This window comes from Scyliorhinus torazame, chromosome 19 (genome assembly GCF_047496885.1).
Source record: "Scyliorhinus torazame isolate Kashiwa2021f chromosome 19, sScyTor2.1, whole genome shotgun sequence".
NCBI lineage: Eukaryota > Metazoa > Chordata > Chondrichthyes > Carcharhiniformes > Scyliorhinidae > Scyliorhinus > Scyliorhinus torazame.
In genome coordinates, this window is record NC_092725.1 from 60,245,013 (window position 1) to 60,268,109 (window position 23,097).

The following is a 23,097-nucleotide window of genomic DNA, read 5'->3' on the forward strand; positions in this document are numbered from 1 at the left end:
AGCGAAGGTGGTGCTGCTTAGGAAGGGGGTGAAGTTTGGCATGTTGCAGCCGGCGCGACTGTGGGTTATCTACAAGGACCGGCACCATTATTTTGAGTCTCCGAAGGAGTGTGGGCCTTTGTTCAGGCCGAGAAGCTGGACACAGACTGAGGGTTGGGATGGGCGGTTGGGGACTGCGGTGGATATGTTATGCCTATTCTTGGTTAGGCGGGGAGGGCCTTTGCATTGTTTTGGGTTTCTTTTTCTCTGTGTTTTTCTCTTTCGGGTTCGCGAGGGTGGATGGGGCGGGTTGGGCACTGTTTTGGTTGATGGCGGGGCCTGGTAGGTGGAGAGCGCGGGATTTTTTCCCGCGCCGAAGACTGGGAGGGGTGGGGCCAGGGCGGGGAAGCGAGGATTGTTTCCCGCGCTTAGAACGGAGGGGGAGGGGGAGAGCCTGTGGATGGGGAGCGGGAGAGGAGGGTGTGCCACACAATGGGAGGAGTCGAAGGGGAGGCGGGTGTGGCCGGGGTCAGCAGGAGTCAGTTGACTTGCAGAAGTGCAATGGGCGGAGTAAACCAGCTAGGATGGGTCCTAGCCGGGGGGGGATCGAGTTGCTGCTGCTAAGGTCAAGGAGGAGCTGGAGCGAGTGCGGGGGGGGGGGTCGAGACGGGGGTATGCCGCTGTGGGGAACGGGCCGGGTGTGGGGTGCGGGCGCGTGGCTGGCCGAGGAGGGGTCATGGCTAGTCGGCGGGGGAGGGGGGCGGGTAGCCCCCTGACCGGCTGATAACCTGGAATGTGAGGGGTCTGAACGGGCCGGTCAAGTGGGCCTGGGTGTTCGCGCACCTGAAGGGGCTGAAGGCGAATGTGGTTATGCTCCAGGAGACACACCTGAAGATGGCAGACCAGGTAAGACTGAGGAAAGGGTGGGTAGGTCAGGTGTTTCACTCGGGGCTAGATGCCAAAAATCGAGGGGTGGCGATCTTGGTGGGAAAGAAGGTGTTATTCGAGGCGTCGAGCATTGTGGCAGACAATGGCGGTAGGTACATAATGGTAAGTGGTAAGTTGCAGGGAGAGAGGGTGGTACTGGTCAATGTGTATGCCCCGAACCGGGACGATGCGGGTTTTATGCGGCGTATGTTGGGTCGGAAGACTTGGAAGTGGGGGGCCTGATAATGGGGGGAGACTTTAACACGGTGTTAGATCCGGCACTGGATCGCTCCAGGTCTAGGACGGGTAGGAAGCCGGCGGCGGCGAGAGTGTTGAGGGGATTTATGGACCAAATGGGAGGGGTGGACCCTGCATAGGCTTAACTTTACAAGGCTGGTGGAGCAAATGGAGGAGGAATTCAAGAGGTGGGACGCGTTGCCGCTGTCCTTGGCGGGTAGGGTGCAGTCAATCAAAATGACGGTGCTCCCAAGGTTTTTGTTCCTGTTCCAGTGCCTCCCCGTGTTTAACCCGAAGGCTTTTTTCAGGCGGGTTAACAGGAGTATAATGGGGTTTGTGTGGGCGCAAGGGACTCCGAGGGTGAGAAGGGTGTTCCTGGAGCGGAGTAGAGATGGGGGGGGCTGGCGCTGCCCAACCTCTGTGGGTACTACTGGGCCGCCATTGCGACGATGGTGCGCAAGTGGTTGATGGAGGGGGAGGAGGCTGCATGGAAGAGGCTGGAGACGGTGTCCTGTGTGGGTGCGAATCTGGGGGCGCTGGCAACAGCGGCGCTGCTGCTCCCTCCAAGGAGGTGTACCACGAGCCCGGTGGTGGTGGCGGCCCTCAAGATTTGGGGGCAGTGGAGGCGGCATAGGGGGGAAGTTGGGGCCTCGGCGTGGACCCCATTACGGGGGAACCACCGGTTTGCCCCAGGAAGAACAGGTGGAGGGTTTTCGGGGTGGCACAGGGCAGGGATACGAAGGTTGGGGGACCTGTTTGTGGACGGGAAGTTCGCGAGCTTGGGTGAGTTGGAGGAGAAGTACGGGTTCCCCCTTGGGAACACCTTCAGGTACTTACAGGTAAGGGCATTTGCCAGACGGCAGGTGGTGGAATTCCTGCGGCAACTGCCACACACAGTACAGGACAGGGTGCTCTCGGGGGGGGTGGGTGGGAGTGGGGAAGATCTCGGAAACTTACCAGGTGATGCAGGAGGAGGAGGAGGCCTCGGTGGTGGAGTTGAAAGGTAAGTGGGAGGCGGAGTTGGGAGAGGAGATCGAAGAGGGGACGTGGGCAGATGCCCTAGGGAAGGTGAATTCTTCCTCTTTGTGCGCGAGGCTCAGCCTCATACAGTTTAAGGTGCTGCACAGGGCACACATGACCGGGACAAGGATGAGCCGGTTCTTTGTGGGTGAGGACAGGTGTGTTAGGTGCTCAGGGAGGCCAGCAAATCACACCCATATGTTCTGGGCATGCCCAGCGCTGGAGGAATTTTGGAAGGGCGTAGCGAGGACGGTGTCGAGGGTGGTAGGATCCAGGGTCAGACCGGGCAGGGGACTCGCAATATTTGGGGTGGCAGAGGAGCCGGGAGTGCAGGAGGCGAAAGAGGCCGGAATTCTGGCCTTTGCGTCCCTGGTAGTCCAGCGAAGGATTCTTCTTTAGTGGAAAGATGCGAGGCCCCCAAGCGTGGAATCCTGGATCAACGATATGGCAGGGTTCATTAAATTGGAGAGGGTGAAATTCGCCTTGAGAGGTTCGGTACAAGGTTTCTTGGCGGTGGCAACCGTTCTTAGACTTTCTGGCAGAACGATAGACATTGGTCAATGGCAGCAGCAGCTGCGGGGGGGGTTTACTTTATTTTTGTTTATGTTATTTACACTATAGGGTCTGAGGGGGTGTATACACCTGTTGTGTTAAGTCGGGGTGTTAATGTTAATTTATTATTTATGTACAGAGGAGAGAGGTTTGGGGGTTGTTTTTTTAGATTGTGTTTTGTACTTAACCCTGTTCGGTTCTTTTTTCTTTCTCATTTTGTTATTGATATTTTATGAAAACCTTCAATAAAAATTATTATTTTTTTAAAAACCAGGAGGGGCTTCCATTCCATGAATGTTCAGGTGGTCTGTGACCACCAGATGAAGATCCTGCACGTTTGTGCCCGATACCCAGGCAGTGTGCAAGACAGCCCGCTCTGCGATGAGTTGCATGCTCCACATCATTAGACAATGTCTGACTCATGCCCACAGTAGCACCTTCCACCTGGGTGATCCTTGCATGCGAGTTGGCCAGTCCATCACACGGTCATGTTGAATAGCTGGGGAGGGGGTGCAGATGACGGTGGCGGTGGGGGAGGTTACACGGTGCACTCACTGGGCCCTGCCCCCCCCACCGCCCCCCCCCCCCCCCCTCCCCTCCACACACCCACACCCATCAGACAGAGCACAGAGGCAGGTTTCAACAGTTTTAGCAGGTGTTTATTGTGAAGAGGTATATACAGTCTGTGCCCTAGCCCCTATAACTAAACTGTGCCCTGCACCCGTGCCAACCTAACTGGTCTCTAGCTTTCTGGCCTTATGTGCCCTAACACTACACCTAGGTGGTTCCCCAGACGATACAGCAGAGTGGAGGAGGACTGCTGTGACTCCTGCCCTGCGCCGAGAGTCCCCATGGGCGCACATCGCCTGCCGTAGCCCGGCCTGGATGGGCCAGGCTGCTCCTCGGACAGCCCAGGTGGCGTGCTGCCGCCCTGTTCTGCCCACTGTCTACCAGATGTACCAGGGACATGAGAGGAGGGTTTGGGCAGGGGGGGGCGGGAGTCCGAGAGTCCAAGGTGCTGCGCTGGTCCGGGACCTCCCCTGCAGGAGTCACCGGCACGGGCCCCAGCTCCCTCTCCTCCCTCGGGGTGCCTGATGGCCCCCAGGTTTCTCCCTGGGATGGGGGTGCGAGTGGAGCCATCCCCCGTGGCCCCCCCGGCACCTGGCGCTGCCAGTCCTGGAGGCCCACTCTGGCATCAACCAGGGTCTGAACATTAGCGGCCATGGAGCACAGGGAGTGGGCCAACCCCCTCTGGGTCTGTGCGACACCAGCCAGCAACTGGGCAATGGCACCAATGCTCTCAGCCATGGCCTGCTGTGACTGGGCCACACTGAGAAGCACCGCTGCAATCTCCAGCTGGCTCTGGCACATGGTTGCCTGTGAGAGGGCAGCCCTGTCCTGGGTCTTGGCCCCGCCTGCACAGAATGCCCCAGGCCTTGCACACTCTGTCACCTGTCCGACACTGTTGCCGCCATTGCCTCCATGTTGGGGTTGGGGTGAGGGGGTTGCGGTGAGAGGTGTGGGGTGCGGGGGGTTGGGGTGAGAGTTGTGGGGTGAGGGGGGTTGGGGTGAGAGGTGTGGGTGAGGGGGGTTGGGGTGAGAGGTGTGGGGTGAGGGGGGCTGGGGTGAGAGGTGTGGGGTTTCGGCCTGGGTGGCACTTATGACCACTAGTCCTGCTCCTGCAGGCAGTTGGACTCCTCCACCTGCGTCTGCAGGTGCTGGAAGCCGCTGTCATCTCCTTCTCTAGTCCCTGGGTCTCTGACTGCACTGGAACTATGGGTGGGAATGGATATTCCAGGAGCCTGGGACCCGTCTGAGTGGCAGCTGGTTGCTGGGGCCAGGCTGCCCGCCGACCGTCCGGCCCTCGGCTGCTCCTACCTCCACCTGCTGTACCGGAACGACTGTGTGGTGCGCACCAGTGATTGTCCTAGCAGCTCTGGCACATGGTTGCCTGTGAGAGGGCAGCCCTGTCCTGGGCCATGGCCCAACCGAGGTGATAGTCTCTGAGATGCTGGAGGGTGGAGGAGATAGCAGTGCCGGAAAGTCAATGTCCTCACCTGATCCTAAGTCCGGGTCTTCTGGGCCGTGGTCCCCTGTGTGTTTGTACCCTATGTGTTTGTCCCCTGTGTGTCTGTCCCCTGGGTCGTGGTGTCCTGTGTGTTGGTCCCCTGTGTGTTTGTCCCCTGTGTGTCTGTCCCCTGGGTCGTGGTGTCCTGTGTGTTGGTCCCCTGTGTGTCTGTCCCCTGGGTCGTGGTGTCCTGTGTGTTGGTCCCCTGTGTGTTTGTCCCCTGTGTGTTGGTCCCCTGTGTGTTGGTCCCCTGTGTGTTTGTCCCCTGTGTGTTGGTCCCCTGTGTGTTGGTCCCCTGTGTGTTGGTCCCCTGTGTGTTTGTCCCCTGTGTGTTGGTCCCCTGTGTGTTGGTCCCCTGTATGTCTGTCCCCTGGGTCGTGATCTCCTGTGTGTCTGTCCCCTGGGCCGTGATCTCCTGTGTGTCTGTCCCCTGTCTGTCCCCTGGGCCGTGATCTCCTGTGTGTCTGTCCCCTGGGTCGTGGTCCCCTGGCTCGTCTCGGGCAGAGGGCTGGTGTTGCGGCTGCTCTCCCCCTCGGTGCTTGGGTTCCTGGGGGGCACAGGCCTTGGCACTGGTTGGGTGCGGGGTGGGGGAGGGGGGGGGGGTGCCGGATGGCTGGGGTCATTGCCGGCTGGTCCTGTAAGACACAAGACAGCATGTATGGTTAGACAGCCGGACGGGGTGAGGTGTGAGGTGGTGAGGTCTGTTGGTGTGAGGGGGGTTGTGGTGAGAGGTGTGGGTGAGGGGAGTTGGGGTGTGGGGTGAGAGGTGAGGAGGGTTGGGGTGTGGGGTGTGGGGTGAGGGAGGTTGGGGTGGGGTGAGAGGTGTGGGGCAAGGGGGGTTGGGGTGAGAGGTGTGGGGTGAGGGGGGTTGGGGTGTGGGGTGAGAGGTGAGGGGCAAGGGGGGTTGGGGTGAGAGGTGTGGGGTGAGGGGGGTTGGGGTGTGGGGTGAGAGGTGAGGGGGGTTGGGGTGTGGGGTGAGAGGTGAGGGGGGTTGGGGTGTGGGGTGTGGGGTGAGGGGGGTTGGGGTGTGGGGTGAGAGGTGTGGGGTGAGGGGGTTGCGGTGAGAGGTGTGGGGTGAGGGGGGTTGGGGTGAGGGGGTTGCGGTGAGAGGTGTGGGTGAGGGGGGTTGGGGTGTGGGGTGAGAGGTGAGGAGGGTTGGGGTGTGGGGTGTGGGGTGAGGGAGGTTGGGGTGTGGGGTGAGAGGTGTGGGGCAAGGGGGGTTGGGGTGAGAGGTGTGGGGTGAGGGGGGTTGGGGTGTGGGGTGAGAGGTGAGGGGGGTTGGGGTGTGGGGTGAGAGGTGAGGGGGGTTGGGGTGTGGGGTATGGGGTGAGGGGGGTTGGGGTGTGGGGTGAGAGGTGTGGGGTGAGGGGGTTGCGGTGAGAGGTGTGGGGTGAGGGGGGTTGGGGTGAGGGGGTTGCGGTGAGAGGTGTGGGGTGAGGGGTTTGGGGTGAGAGGTGTGGGGTGAGGGGGGTTGGGGTGAGAGGTGTGGGGTGAGGGGGGCTGGGGTGAGAGGTGTGGGGCGAGGGGTTTGGGGTGAGAGGTGTGAGGTGAGGGGGGCTGGGGTGAGAGGTGTGGGGTGAGGGGGGCTGGGGTGAGAGGTGTGGGGTGAGGAGGGTTGGGGTGAGAGGTGTGGGGTGAGAGGTGTGGGTGAGGGGGGTTGGGGTGAGAGGTGTGGGGTGAGAGGTGTGGGGTGAGGGGGGCTGGGGTGAGAGGTGTGGGGTGAGGGGTTTGTGGTGAGAGGTGTGGGGTGAGGGGGGTTGGGGTGTGGGGTGAGAGGTGAGGGGGGTTGGGGTGTGGGGTGAGAGGTGTGGGTGAGGGGGGTTGGGGTGAGAGGTGTGGGGTGAGGGGGGTTGGGGTGTGGGGTGAGAGGTGAGGGGGGTTGGGGTGTGGGGTGAGAGGTGTGGGTGAGGGGGGTTGGGGTGAGAGGTGTGGGGTGAGGGGGGTTGGGGTGTGGGGTGAGAGGTGAGGGGGGTTGGGGTGTGGGGTGAGAGGTGTGGGTGAGGGGGGTTGGGGTGAGAGGTGTGGGGTGAGGGGGGTTGGGGTGTGGGCACACATGTGTCGTGAGGAGCCGCAAACAGGCAGGGGGTCTCAGTTGGTGGCACGCCCTCCCTATCCTCCGGGCCATGGACAATGTCTGGTGCCCTCTGCTCGGGCACGGTGAGGGGACGCAGGTCTTCCGGTCACCCTCCGGTCTTCTCCCGCTCCCGGTGGTAATGCGCGGACTTCTCCTGGGGGGTGAGGGGACAAACACAAAGAGCAACAGTGTTAGCCGGTTGAACGCATGCAGCCCAGGGGTTGGGTCTCTGATGGCATTGCTGTACAGGGCACCCGGCCACTGCGGCTGGATGGATGGGTGTAGACATGTGGGTCAGGGTGGGGGGGGGGGGGGGGGGGGGGGTCACATGTGTGTGGGGGGCAGGGTGCTTGGTGCCAGGGGCACAATGCTGGGCACACGCCCAGACTGCCTTGAGGAAGTCGTGCAGCTTTTTCCTGCACTGGTCTGCAGTCCGGGCCACCTCGCTGACGGCGCCTGCCACCTCTGCCCAGGCACGGCAAACTGATGGTGCCTGCTGACCTCCGTTCCGGCCCGGGTTACAACACCAGCCTCCTCTCCACCGCGGCGTCCAGGAGGCTCCCAGTTCACCGTCCCAAAATCGCGGCGCTGCTCTCCTGGCGGCCATCTTGCCTGCGACGCTGTGTGTGGGGGGGAGACTTATTAAGTTCAGCCGCAACGTTGCTTCAATGATGGACCTGTCATAATATACATCGGTACATTATGGTGCAATCACATACACACACTGATGGACATACAGTAGGACCAATCAGCATACATAACACCACAGCCAATCACCAGTGAGAGCACAAGCACTATAAAGACAGGGGACAGGAGAGTTCCCGCTCATTCTAGCAGCAGCCAGCTCAGAGCACAGAGCTCACAGCCTGCATCACAGGCATTCACCATGTGCTGAGTGCCTCACCTAGATAGTGATAGGACAGGGTCCACAGATAAGCTGGTATTGCTTATACCCACGTTTACAGTATGTTAGCATAGTTGAACAGTTACTAAAATATCGTTACACCACTTCCAGCATTGTTGGCTTGTTTGTGAACCAGAACACCCAACACGACAGAACAGGTGGCCGGGCCGTCGGGTGTTTCACGATCCGCCCGTGCTAGCCCCTTGTAGGCCGTTGACTCGCTCCACCTGGGGGCCCGATGACGCTGTCGTGTAACTCACGGTTTTCATGACAGCATCAACGCTTAGCCTCATTTTTGGAGAATCCAGCCCAGGGAGATTGGGCAAAATATCGGACAGTGACACTGGGCCGGGAGCGAACCCGGGTCCTCGCCGCTCTGACGTAGCAGTGATAACCGCTGCGCCACCGTGCTGCCCTTAAAAATGTAAATTAATTGATGTTTGTACTTTAGCCTTTTTTTCCTTTCTTAATCTAATCTTTCTTTTGTTCGTTTTGTACCTTTTTCTGAATCCGCCCTGACACTGAATTCACCCACCCTAAATTACATTTCCTTGGCTGTCTTGGCACTGATTATTTCAGAATTCCTGAATTCCTGATTGTTTGCGGAGATACAAAATTCACTGTGTAGTTTCGATCTCCCATTGCAATTTACAAGACAAACTATTGTTGCTATTAAACGGGTATCGGCAAGTCGAACTAACAGCGGGCACCATTCATTGGCCTTCCAAGGCAACTTTGGGCCACTTAATAGGCACACAATGCATTATCGTGTGGGATAGCAATACTGTAGTTAGTTACTTCTTTTAAACAGCTCACTTATGTTTGCAACAATTTCACCCTGTCTGCCTTGAGTCATCTGTAGGGATTAGGTGAAGAAATAACTGATTTTAACTTATTAAGTGGCTTTATAAACACGGGGCCGGGATTCTCCGTTTGCTGTCACCAAAATCACAGAACGCGGTTGGACGGAGAATAGGTTCCGATGCCCAAACCGCAGCGGGTGCCAATTTGACGCTAAATCGCGATTCTCTGTCACCTCGACAGTGGCGTCATTGCGTACCGGAATTCACGTAGAGTAAACATAAATTGCATATCATTAGCGGGCCTGACATTCCCCGGGGCCTCCGTGCCGATGGGCCGAGGTCCCACCTCAAAAATCATGAAACCGGCATGGTGGCTGCTGAGGGAGAGAGAAAAAGGAGGTAGGACATGGAGAGGAGGGACTGAGGGCTGCCGGGTCGGACACTGACTGGGCGGGCCCCCCTGCCAGGGCCGGGAGAGGGGTGGGGGCCCCTGCCAGGGCCGAGAGAGGGGTGGGGGCCCCTGCCAGGGCCGGGAGAGGGGTGGGGACAGGCCGAGTGGCCAGAGTGCACCCTCATGGGCCATTACCGTGGCCATTTTGCTGCGCAAGCATTGACCACCCATCTTGGCCCCTGGTTCTGCAGAGTGACACCGGCCACGCCCGCAGGTGGCTTCAGTGGCCAGGGCACCTGGACATGGCGGCTGATATGGGTCCGGGGCATGTGGGGCAAGCTGGGGGTTCGGCCATCCTCTGGGTTGGGGGGGGATTGGGTTACGGGTGTGTTGGACACGGGGCGCAGTGATGCCTACTCACCCTGGCCGCTCTGAGCAGGTTGTGCAGTTTCTTTCAGCACTGCTGGCCGGTGTTGCTGGTGACACTAACCGCCTCTGACACCTGCGCCCAGCACGACGAACGGCGACAGCTGGCAGCCTCCTTCCCAGGCCGGGGTACAGGGCCATCAGCCTCTCCTCCACTGCATCCAGGAGGGTCTCAGGCTAGGTGTGGAGCTGCTCTCTGTGGTGATATCGTGGTTGTGTTGTAATTCACTGACTGACCACTAGGAGAATCATTAGTACATACCATAGGCTAATGTTAGTCAGGTGACCTCAAGCTGACTAGGAGCTGGGAGAGGTAGTGGTTTATGCATGGTCTTACTGTTATTCATCTGTTATTTTGTATATATTTGCCCCATAGTAAATGTTAATAAATCATTTCCAGCTTTAGCTACAAGTGTTCTTGTAATATAAATCCAACAGGAACACTCTCCTTTGGGCCACCTTGTTGGCTGGGATAGTGTGTGTGTGTGTGTGTGGTAAGTGTGGTGTGTACATGCGGCTGCAGCTTGTCAAGCTCCTGAGTGTCAATCGTGAAACCGGCGAATCCAGCACCATTTCTCATTAGAATCGATTGTGTTCCACATGGCGCCGGTGCTAATCCCTCAACAGTAGCGGAATTGGTCCAGGTGTGGCGAAGGTTTTGCTGGTGTGAATATCCACAAAGTCTGCGTTGGCGTCAACACTTTCAGAAACGGAGAATCCTGTCAAGGATTCATAGTTGTTCATCTTCCAATTGCTTACTCAATTGAATATTAAATTCTAGCTTAATATGCAAATCTAAATTAGTTTCATTTAAAATACTTATTTTATACTGAAAACCTTCACCAAGCAACTCTACTGGAAAGATGGGTACAGAAGTTGCACATGCATACCAATAAATATGCTCAATTTCTTTATCTCTCCCCCCCCCCCAGTTTTACAGATCAGGTAATGTGGAGAAGTCGCTCCTCATAAATCCGACTGGCCTTAATACCTGGTTTGTAGTGGTGGATTAAGTGGAGCTGTTCTGTTGATAATGCTTAGATTTTGGAGGGAAGGCTTTTTGGTGTGGAGGGAACAGGGGCTATTTGGCACAGGGCTAAATTGCTGGCTTTGAAAGCAGACCAAGGCAGGCCAGCAGCACGGTTCAATTCCCGTAACAGCCTCCCTGAACAGGCGCCGGAATGTGGCGACTAGGGGCTTTTCACAGTAACTTCATTGAAGCCTACTTGTGACAATAAACGATTTTTATTTTCAACATATACATTGCAATTAAATGACCATGTCAGACACATGCATGTGTAAACAACTGCTATGCTTTGTTTACTATGACAGGCAGCCAAAACCAGATGTGTTGTGAATTGGCCTTCTGGCTTATGCAGCATATATCCAAATTGAGCCTATTAAAATTTATTTATGGCAGGTCCTCTTCAGAGTTCACAATTCTTCATATTTGTAATCCGAGTCTGCAGAGTCAGGACATGAAATCTGCTGTGATTTTACCATACAGGTGTAAAGAAAAAGCATTATACCATTCATACAATTTGCCCTGTTGTTTTGAAAGCAAAATTCTGCAGATTCTGGAAATCTGAAATGTTCTAATGAAAGCAAAAACCTGAGCTGTTTCTTCCTACGCAAATACAGCTTGACCGGCTCAGTACTTTTTGTATTTTATGCTTTCATTTCATGAGATTACATTGTTCAAACTGGATTATCAATTGGTTATCAACTGAGACTGAATTCCTTCCTTACACTTTCAGTTGGTCCGTTTTTCTTGTTAGGGTAAATGAATAGATTTAATAAAAGTCACCCTCGACATCGAGTAAGATCAAGCTGATTTTCCGATGGCTTGGGTGTGTCCACAATGGAAAACCCCATTGGCTGGCTGGTGGGGGTGCACCACACCAGAAAACGGGTGCGGCGGGATGGAAAATCCCACCTAAATTGAGTTCACTGATTAAATCAAAAGCTACAAGTAATAATTAACACTATGTATAACAATTCCTTCTTAGTTAGTTTGAAAAGGACCATTCTATATAAAGGTTTGAATGTGTTTTATTTCTACCAATTTTTTGTTTGCGCCGTACTTGAAAGCATGGAGTACCTCTTTAGAAATTTGGCCACTTGCCCATGTATGAAAAAGTATGTCTGCAACAAATAAGATATTATGTAGTTATTCATCAGCCACACATGTTCACTTCTAGGAGGTGCACTGGATTGCATTTAGGACTGGAAGTGTCAGTTTTCCTCTCTCTAATCCAGACTTGCCAAAGCAAGTGCTGCTGCCTTTTTGGTCATATCCACACAGTCCAACAACTAGTCCTTGAAAAAGTACCTCTTTCTAGGTACTTATTGGTTAAGCTCATTAAACTATTGGTTCACGGTCTCTTCTATAGTTTTAAGAAAGAACAAAATTCACTTATTGTTTTAAATAACTAAAATTTTTGCTTGCCCAATATAATTGCAAGAATTAAATCATCTGCTTATGGATTTAGATGAATAAACTTGGTCTGTGTGGGTAATAAGTGTCAATAAATTAATAAATGGGTATTGACATATTAAAATCAACTGGGATTTCAAAGAGATGTTCTGCATAAATTCTGATTCTTCACTAATGGCTATGATGAATGATCCAGTTGGCCTATATTCAATTATATTGTAAGTCTTTATGCAATTTGCATTTGGCAACTAGACTTTTCTAAATCTTCCTGTCTGGAAGTGAAATCAATCATCAAACTGGCAGGGCTGGTCCCTTTAATGAGTGTTTATTTGGTAATGAGTAATTTATAAATTAAAAAATATTTTTTTTCCCTTCAGTTATCTCTGATCTAAAGTCTGATGAGATATATATCCAGAAGTGAATGTGTTAGGAGGCACAGAAAGTTACAACGGTGAATAGACTGACTTAATGGGCGAGTAAAATGGTGGGGAGTTTCATAAGGTTGAATAATAAGCTCCCAAAACGGGAGTAATTTCTGCATAGGAGAACGTAATGTTGGGCATGATGTTGAGTGGCATTTCATAGAATTATGCAGTACAGAAGAGTCCCTTCAGCCCATCAAGCTTGTACCGACAAAAAAAACTACTCTCCAGTAATCCCACTTCCCAGCATTCGGCCCATCGCCTTGAATGTTATGACATTTCAAGTGCTTTTTAAAGATTGTGAGGTTTCCTGCCTCGATTACCCTTCCAGATTCCCATCACCCTCAGAGAAACATTCTCTCTTCAAATCCCCTCTAAACTTCCTGCCTTTCACCTACAAATTAAGCCCTACAAATAAGTATTTCACCTACAAATAAAGTTACTTGCAACTAAGGGGAACAACTGCTTTCTATCTACCCTGTCCATGCCCCTCATAATCTTATACACCTCAATCAGGTCCCCTCTCAGCTTTCTCTGCTCTAAAGAAAACAATCCAAGCTTACCCACCCTCTCTTCATAGCTAAAATACTTGATCCCAGGCAACATCCTGGTGAATTTCCTCTGCACCCTCTCCAGTGCAGTCATATCCTTCCTACAGTGCGGTGACCAGAACTGAACACAGCGCTCCAGCTGTGGCCTAACCAAAGTCCTGTACACCCCAGCATAACCTCCCTGCTCTTATATATGTCAGACTGATAAAGCAAATGTCCCGTATGCCTTAACTATCCTAATAACCTGTTCTTCTGCCTTCAAGGATCTGTGGACAAACACCCCAAGATTCCCCTGTCCCTCTGAGCTTCATAGTGTCCATTCAATCATTGAGTACTCCCTTGTCATGTTACTCCTTCCAAAGTGCATCACCTCGCACTTTTCAGGGTTAAATTCCATCTGCCACTGATCTGCCCATCTGACCTATTCGTCAGTATCCTCTGGATCCCATGTGCTTTTATCTTTATCAATCTCCCATGTGGGACCTTGTCAAAGGGATTGCTGAAATCCATATAAACCACATGAACTGCACTACCCTCATCTACATACCTGCTCACCTCAAAGACTTAAATCAAATTTGTTAGGCATGACCTCCCTCTGACAAAGCTATGCTGACTGTCCCTGATCAATTCCTTCAGGATTTTCTCCAATAGTTTCCCAGTACCGATGTGAGACTCGCTGGTCTATAATTCGCTGGCTTATCTCCACCACACATCTGGAGAAGTGGAACCATATTGGCTGACCTCCAGTCCTCTGGAGTTAGAGCCCCTGTAATTTCTTCTCTTGCCTTCCAGAAAGAGGATGAATAGTTTATCTTCATTACAGCCATGTAGGGTCATTTGTGAGTTTGATAAGAATCGTTTCAGTACTGTGGCAGAACATGCTTACTGGTACCTGTGCACCTAACAAAATGAGCATAATTTGAAGAGTTTTCTCCAGCCTCAGCAATTGGTGAATACTTGCAATTTCAACTGGAGCCTTGGCTAGTTTTGTGGTCTTGTCTGATCTGGGTTAACAGAATCATAAACCATTGTAAAATCATAGAAACACAAAGAAGGATGTGCATTTAACATTCCCGAGTCTTTTTCACTGGTGGGTAGATTCTGCTTGGATTGCACGGATATCATTGTGGAAACACTATCCAACAAGCTTCCCTTGCTAAGATGAAAAATAATTTACAATATAGATACATAATTGTATAATGACTCTTCATTCAGCATGAAGATTGCTTATAGCCTGAATTGTACCCATTCTCTTGTATTTCTTTCAGGAGAGGTAGAACTAAATGCTTAAGCAATGGGATGTTCCATTTCCTGTCCTTATGTTTGCTGATTTAAATTATACAATTAGTTCTGAATTACAGTAGCATTTAATTTTGGATCTTAGCCAAGTAGAAATGCACATGACCCTCAATGTGGAACGGACTAATCCCACTAGTCTTTGCTCTTTTAAACTGCAATCCCAGAAGATTGAATGACAATGTTTGAACCAACTGTGCCACCCAGTCTCCATTCTTTATTTGTGGGAAAATTAATCAGACAACTTTTCAGTCGAACTGGACAAACTCGACGTTCAGTTCCAATTACAAACTGTTTGCGTTCCCCACCCAAGTTATGGGAATACAACAGCAGGAAGTAGATGCTATCAACAAAAATCTTTTAAACATTAAACATGGTTGTGAAAGATTTCCATCTGTTCTGGGTTCTGTCTGGAGTGTCACATTTAGCAATTATAAAAATATGTTCTAATTAATCAGAACCACATGCCGATTCACTTCACAGCTCTTTATTATTGGATATAATGCATTTTAGTGAAACAAATTGGATTATCTTATAACTTTATTTTATTCATCCACATGTCCCAGTTTTTACATTTATACATCAGTTTGATATTTCTTACATTAGCTGATTCACAATGAACTCCTGGAACATAGCAAGGACCCCAGGTTCTGGAATTGAGAAAGGAGTAGTAATACTCTGCTTACTTAAAGACCATAATAGGAATTTAATTTCAAAAAAGGACCAGGGGGAAGCTGCTTGCTGTATGAAGTAGAAGCATTAAACACATACAGTCTAAACACAAAACACTACATTGTTATTTAACACAAGGGTCTTTTTAAGAAAATGAATCAAATATTGCCAATTACTTCATCACATCTATTTCTTGCAATCAAAGATAAACAACTTGTTTTGTAATTCAGGGATATATAAAAATATCAGTTTCTTAATCTGGACTTTACAATATATACATTATTTGCACTGTTAAATTATGATTAGCTTTCGTTACTAAATGCTACATTTTAAATACCAACATCTTTCTTTGAAATTACAGATTGCAGCCACTTTAATGCTTGTATTATTTGAATTGGGTGAAGCAGATTTGAACCCATATACTCCAGCCTGACTTTTATTGCTTATTGCCCCATGGTCATTCATCCTCCTTTGTTTTGGATATACAAACTCATTGCAAATAATTAATGCATTGGGAACATTTAATATTATAATAAGATAAAGTATCAATTAAGACATATTGAAAGGTTACAAAGTTAAAAGCCGACAAAACCCACTTGAAGGTTTCTCGAAGTGTAAACTTGGCAGTATGAAGTTTCATGTACATGATGAAAGAAATTTAAGTAGATATTGGTGGTGTGTTACAGTTTACCCAGCAATTCCAAGTTGCTGTGACAATATTCACATTGTGATCTGGAGCCATGGATAATGATGGTATCGGCTCCAACATTCTTTACATTACATGGGTAACCAGGAGTCTCTCCCACTCTTACCACCTGCCACTGAATCTGTTGGAAGGATTTTCACGTTAATACTCAGTCTGCTTGGCTGAGTAATGAATGCATCTTACTTGGTGATCAAGTCCTAGGGTGAGACACAAACTCAAGAGCTTTTGGTCAGAGGCAGGGACGCTACCCACTGCACCACAAGACCTCATTATAAGTCGGTAGCCCATGAAAATACAGAGACAAAAGTACTGCTACAAGTGTAAACAATAATGTGATTATCCACAAATGGCTTATCAGTCACTCCTGGATTTGAAGTAGACTAGTAACATTCTTGCCGCCAAAAATGTTATCTCTTGGTATACTGTAGTATTCAAATTAACTTATAGATTGCTTCCACTATACATTTAGTAACACCATTTGAATTCACAGGGTAGTATGCGTGAAAATCTACTTGCAGATTTGATTCATACTAATTCTGCTCTAGGATATTATACAATTTTTCCCTTTGTGCCCCTTTTTCTTTTTGGGTTTGGTGGTCCGAGGTCCAACACTGGAACCTGGCAGCACTGCTGATGCTCCTGTGAGGTCATCTGTACAACACTGGTATCTTTGGGCCCTGGGCTGTGGAATAGGTTGTCCAAGGAAATAGCCTTCTTCTTCTGAATCGGAGGACGAGGAGGAACATGTTGAGCACCAGGAGTCACCATCCTCAGCATACAAACCAAGAAATTTGTCTACTACTTGATTCTGTAGTGCATAGTCTGGGTTATGATTGTAATGCCCATACACTTCCTGGTATGCTTGCCTTTCACGTGAGACTTTGGCCTGGATTAATTTGTCACAGTCCTCTGGAGAGTAGACACGAGGTCTTTCTCTTGGACTCTTCCTTTCTGTAACCAGATGGAGGGCATTGTCAGACCGGGACTTCCTGCTCTTTCGGCGGCGATGATGGTGCCGATTCCCATATCCATCAAAATTATACGCACGCCGGCGAGTTCTTTCACTCATTGGAGGTTGTCGAATTTCTGTCTCCTCATAGTTCCTGTAATTAATGATGTCATCAGAAAACTTAACTTGATGTGGCCTTGTCTGGGACTTCGATCTTCTGAGCATTGGATTAAAGAGAGGCTTTGACTTTTCCTCTGGTGTCATGACCTGACTGAGTTCTGATGTCAAACTCTTAAGGGATTCTGTGCTGCGGTGACGCATTGAGGAATTAATTGTTCCCATGTTACTCATTTTTTCACAGTCATTCTCGATTTCCTTGAAATCCTGTACAGAAAACAGGGATGACCTTTGTTGGCTGTCACCATCTACTGAAGCTCCTACAGAAAAACAATCGGGAAGAATAAATAATTTTAAACATTACGCATAATACCATTGCTATGTTCTAAAACACAGGTTCATTAAAGAATTTGTTCTAACTCAATGAATCCTGAGAATTTTAATTTACTTCCTCCTCTCCAAAGTACCACTCTATCTAATAATGCCACCTGGCACATGCAAGGTTAATGTGGGACTGAGTACAGTACTGCCCACACAGTGATGTAAGAAAGCACATGACGTGCAGCAAGAATCAGTCTGGTATTGGACAGAGCCGTGTATACCAGCAAGCATGGAGACAGCTCGTAACTCATTGGTAAGATTTTGTCCATTATTAAGGATGAGATTGCCTTTCCCCATGTCTGCGTGTATCTCACCCCTGCAACCCAAAGATGTGCAGGGTAAGGGGACTGGCCCTAAATTTCCCCTTAATTGGAAAAAAATTGGTTACTTTAAATTTATATTTTAAAAAAGGAAATAAAATTTAAACAGAAGAATGAGATTACGGAGTACTTGAAAGTGTGGGGTAAAATAGGACTTCGTCAAGGGGAGGTCATGCCTGACAAATCTGTCAGACTTCTTTGAGGAGGTAACAAGTAAGCTAAGACAAAGGAGAGCCGAGGTCCCAGGTTCGCTCCCGGCTCTGGGTCACTGTCCGTGTGGAGTTTGCACATTTTCGACCCCACAATCCAACGATGTGCAGGCTAAGTGGATTGGCCACTCTAAACTGCCCCCTAATTGGAAAAAAAAATGAATTGGGTGCTCTAAGTTTAACAAAACATAGTTTCCACAAGTGTTATATTGTAGGATAATTCAACCAAAGAGAAACTTTTTAAAAGCTTGCATTAGATTCAGTATATGTCATGAGCACAGGATGCCCCGAAGTGCTTTACAGGCAATTAAGTACTTTTAAAGTGCAGTCAGTGCTGAAATGAAGGAAATGAGATAGTCAATTTGCCATTGCAAGCTCCCACAAGTAACAACGTGACAATGATCTGATAATCTGATTTAGTGATTTTGATTGAGGGATTGGCTAGGACACAAGAGATTACACGTCTACTCTCCTTCAGAATGGTGCCCTAGGGCAGCACAGTGGCGCAGTGGGTTAGCCCTGTAGTCTCACGGCGCCAAGGTCTCAGGTTCGATCCCGGCTCTTGGTCATTGTCCGTGTGGAGTTTGCACATTCTCCCCGTGATTGCGTGGGTTTCGCCCCCACAACCCAAAGATGTGCAGACTAGGTGGATTGGGCACGCTAAATTGCCCCTGAATTGGAAAAAATGAATTGGGTACACTAAATTTATTTAAAAAAAGAATGGTGCCCTGGGACCTTTTATGACCATTTGGGATGATAGACAGATCTCAATTGAATGTCTCATAGAAACATAGAAAATAGGAACAGGACTCGCCATTCATTATGATCATGGCTGATCACCCAACTCAATAGCCTAATCCCACCTTCACCCCCATATCCTTTCATCCCTTCACTCCAACTGCTATATCTATTTCTTGAAGCAATGCAAAAAGAGGCAAGTGCGTTCCAAGCACTAAGTGCATTCTAATCACTCAAGCATGCACTTTGATGTGGTCACTGCTTACAAACTGTGAAGGGAGATGAATGAATCAAAGCTGCAGATGGTTGTAGAAGCTGTCAATCATAGACCACTACGAGAAAACGATGAATGGCTTGCAGCTAATGGATCTATGGGAACCAGACGCAGGTCACAGTTGCTCTCCTTCCAGGAATGGACACAGAGCTGCAAATTAAATGTTACAGCTATAATTCCACTCTCTGCCGCTGTCTGGACTGCTTTGTAGCTTCCAGAAAGGGGTCCATTTTCTGGGAAGGGGGGGGGGGGGTGGTGAGGGGTGATTCTGTATGAGTGGGTCTCTTTAGGCAGGGTTTCATAGAACCATATAATTTCCAGTGCAGAAGGAGGCCATTCGGCCCATCGAGTCTGCCGGCCCTTGGAAAGAGCACCCTACTTTTAAAAAATAAATTTAAGAGTACACAATTCATTTTTCCAATGAAGGGCAATTTAGCGTGGTCAATCCACTTATCCTGTACATCTTTGGCTTGTGGGGGTGAAACCCACGCAAACACAGGGAGGATGTGCAAACGCCACACGGACAGTGAGCCAGAGCCGGGATCGAACCTGGGACTTCGGTGCCATGAAGCTGCAGTGCTACCCACTGCGCCACCGTGGTGCCAAGAGCACCCCACTTAAGTGCACACCTCTACCCTATGGCCATAACCCAGTAACCCCACACCACCTTTTTTGAACACTAAGGGCAATTTTAAATGGCCAATCCACCTAACCTGCACATCTTTGGACTCTGGGAGGAAACCGGAGCACACGGATGAAACCCACGCAAATGCGGGGAGAACGTTCAGACTCCGCACAGACAAGTGACCCAAGCCGGGAATCAAACCTGGGACCCTGGAGCTGTGAAGCAACTGTTCTACCACTGTGCTTCCGTACTGCCCACTTGATGGGTCCCTTGTTAGGAAAGTCCCCCTATTACAGGTACCTGTGAAGGGGTCCCTTTGAGTGAGGGGGGGTCCCTGTGGAGGTTCTCCCTTTTACAGGGGGCCCTGGGGAGGGGGGCTTCCCTCTATCACAGGTGTCTCTGTGGGGATCCCTTTAGCCAAGGGGTCCCAGTAGTCCCTGCACCCCCCATTACAAGGGTCCCAATGGGTCCCCCTATTACAGGGGTCCAAGTGGGGATCTCCCTATTACAGAGGTCCCGGTGGGTGGGGAGGGGGCATGGGCAAACAGTGCATTTTTGGGGTCGGAGGGGTGGTCCTTGGATGGGGTCAGATGGTCTTTACTAGTGTGGCCCTGATATGGTAGAACTCGTGGTGGGTCAAGGGTGCTGTGCCATGTCAGGCCATGTTGGTAGAGGCCACAAGTGATCCACGCCCATGTGGTTCGTGGCTGCAGGGACTGGAGAATCATGGAGGGCTGGATCATAGTACACTGTGCCATATTGATCAAGACCCATTTGCATTTATTAACATGCGCCCTCTGGTGTGCTGCATGGACCTCGTTTCCGCCGCCAGCGGGGTGTTGGAGCATCACCCAGCGCCGATCCCAATTTTTCCCTGCCGCTCGATACTCCGTTCCATCGTGGAATGCAATCCGGGCATCCCAGGACGGAGAATCCCGTGCACAATGTTTTGGCTTCAACTACTTTCTGTGGTAAGGAATTCCACAGGCTCACCACTCTCTGGGTGAAGAAATCTCTCCTCATCTCTATCCAAAATGGTTCACGCTGTATCCTCAGACTGTGACCCCTGGTTCAGGACACACCCACATCAGGAACATCTATCTTGCATCTAGCCTGTGTCTTGTCCATTGTGTCTACAAGTGCCTCATCCAGAAGATGGTAATTCGGACATTGCAGCATTCCTATATAGTATAGTCCTATACTAGAATATTTTTTGTGGTCAAACCTTGACATAAAAATAATCTTTATTATCACATGTAGCCTTACATTAACACTGCAATGAAGTTACTGTGAAAAGCAACTAGTCGCCACATCCCGGCACCTCTTCGGGTACACAGAGGAAGAATTCAGAATGTCCAAATTACCTAACAGCATGTCTTTAGGGAGTTGTGGGAGGAAACCCACGCAGAGAAAGGGAGAACGTGCAGACTCCGCACAGACAGTGACCCAAGCGGGAATCGAACCTGGGACCCTGGCGCTGTAAAGCAAAATTGTTAACCACTGTGCCGCCCAGTTCCAGAGGGGAGAGTGCTACCAACTGAAGCATGTTTGACACTATGATCACTCATCACAGTGTGGTGGAACTGTAAAAGATGTTAAAACAACATATCACTATTACACTTCAAATGAATTCTTGAGACATCTGGTGATTGTGGAAAACACTACATAAAGTATTTTTTTAAACTTCTAATGCGACGCTGTCTGTATCCTAGCTTGCACTAAACCCCGACGACCCATCACCGCATGCTTATTGACCTACCTTTACTCCGGTCCCCAACCGCCTCAATTTTAAAGATTTGATCCTTCTATTGAAATCCCTCCAACCTTCACCCCTCCCTATCCAGCCTTATAAACCTCTGAGATCTCTGTGCTCCACCAGTTCTGTCCTCTTATGTGACTCTGACTTTGTTAACCAAATCATTGGTAGCCATACTTTCAGCTCGGAGTTTCTGTATTTCCCTGCTTACACCTCTCCATTTCTCAACCTGTCTTTTCCACTATAACAATCTTAAAGTCTACCTCTGGCCACACTGTCTGATTACACTCCTGTGAAGTGCCTTTGAATGTTTTACTTTCTTAAAGGTATTACATACAGGCTAGCTATTGTTGTCACCATCATGTTGATCAAACACATATTTTGCCCACTAAGAGAAAGGGAATGGTGTGTGAGATATTTAAACGCTTTTCTACACTCTGATGTTGCTTCATTATTGAGCCCAAGACAATGAATATCTTCTTTAATAATTCACTTCCCAACTATTTATTGCTCACTGAATTTGAATTTTAGAAAAACCTTCCAAAAGATGATAATTTTATTACAAATATCCCTAAAATTAACACAAATATCCCTAAAATTAATTTGTGAATTCATTTTCTGAGATGATCAATATTTTTGTCATTTTTGATAGTTTGCAGCATTTGGTACCTGTGATATTAGATAGGGCCAAAGAATCCACAGAATCTCGAACACTTTGTTCGGCTGGCTTTAAATCGCTAGTCAGGCATTCGAGCGAATCTTCATACCATGGGTTTTGATCATGTTTGTAGCCTACTGCGCCATGTTCAATGTCAAGCTCTTGAATCTTTCTGCTGCTGGCAGGACCTGGATGGCTGCCGTAGGCTGAATCTCCCAGATTGTCCTGGGATTGTGCCCAGTACATGTTGGATTCATATTTTTTAGTTACCAAACCTTGACCATTAGGGCCATTCACTTCCAATTTATTTTTGGCATCACTGTCTGATATCCAGTGCTCACATTGCCTGCTATCTTCATTGAACTGCTGGAAAATTCCACGATCCCCAAATTTAAGCAGTAGCTGGGTCATGTAGTCATCATGCTCAGCCCATTCTTCATGTTCCTCTCCTGTGTCAGTCTCCATTCGGCTCTTCCAGGAAAGACTGTTGCCGAGACTCGCAGCTTGGCCAGTGAGACTGAGGGCATCCATTTGTTGAGATAGGGGATCATCCCCCCTCCCAGAGAAATCGGGGCATTTGTAATTTATAGCAGGCGAAAGTAACAGTGACTGCCTGCATTGATCTGCAGACTTGCTGCTTTTTCCCATTCGCACACTTCTCCTGGACTCCCTTGACCGTGCAGATTGAAATGCAGAGTCGGAGGAATCTGAGGCGTGTACATCTTCACCCAGGCTGCAGGTTTTTGAGCAGAAAATTTGACCTTGTTTTGGGAGGAAAGGACACCCTAGAAGCGAAGTCCTGCACTGAGCACAGCAAAAGCATTTGTCAGTGGCATGCCAATGCTGGCCATCATACGTCATCTGTGCATGGTCAACTCCTGCATATAAAAGAATTCACATCAACAAAAGCAATGAGCAATCCGACACTTGATTTTTACTCTAGCTTGCATGTGTTTCACTTATGTATATGCAGATTAGTACCCATGTACAGAGCATTATTGAACACTCACGATATACAATTTAGTCTGTGCCCTGTTTTCCATTGCGAATTTAATGCTACACCAACTTCAGGTCTAGTCTAGATATTCAGCTTCCAGAGCCTGGTGTAACTCCGCTGCTCAACTTATCAGCACCGTCCTTGGGTATGAATCGGGGCAAAGATGGGTGCAGAGGAGGCAAATCTCAGCTGACAGGAGCACTACGGCATTTGGAGGAACAGTCCTCCTGACGTCAAATTAAAGTAATCTTTTAAGGGAAAAGATACTTATTTGCTGGCAGCCGATTAGGCTGCAGCAAGCTCCTGAAGGCCCAGTGACTGCTCGACTCAGCAGTGACTAATATTCCCAAGAAATCCTTAAACAAGCTTTCATCTTCTCATTATAATCAAGGAGGGGCAGCACATGGCGCAGTGGTTAGCACTGCTGCCTCACGCCAACGAGGACCCGGGTTCGATCGCGGCCCTGGGCCACTGTCCGTGTGCAGTTTGCACATTCTCCCCGTATCTGCGTGTTTCTCACCCCCACAACCTAAATAGATGTGCAGGGTAGGTGGATTGGCCACGCTAAATTGCCCCTTAATTGGGAAAAAAAAATTGGGTACTCAAAA

At 49.7% G+C, this 23,097-nt stretch overlaps 1 protein-coding gene across 9 annotated transcripts in view; it reads right to left on the minus strand.

Annotated features, from left to right (window-relative positions):
- Positions 1–14,558: 14,558 nt before the first annotated feature.
- LOC140396159 (prickle-like protein 1) overlaps positions 14,559–23,097 on the minus strand; it is a 225,527-nt gene continuing 216,988 nt past the window's right edge. For all 9 annotated transcript variants that reach the window (XM_072484404.1, XM_072484398.1, XM_072484397.1 and 6 more), the window contains 2 exons: positions 21,504–22,370; positions 14,559–16,851 (listed from right to left, as the gene is read on the minus strand). In XM_072484404.1, coding sequence (XP_072340505.1) covers positions 16,007–16,851; positions 21,504–22,370 — 1,712 coding nt within the window. In that variant the 3' untranslated portion in view covers positions 14,559–16,006. The remainder of the gene's footprint in view (positions 16,852–21,503; positions 22,371–23,097) is intronic.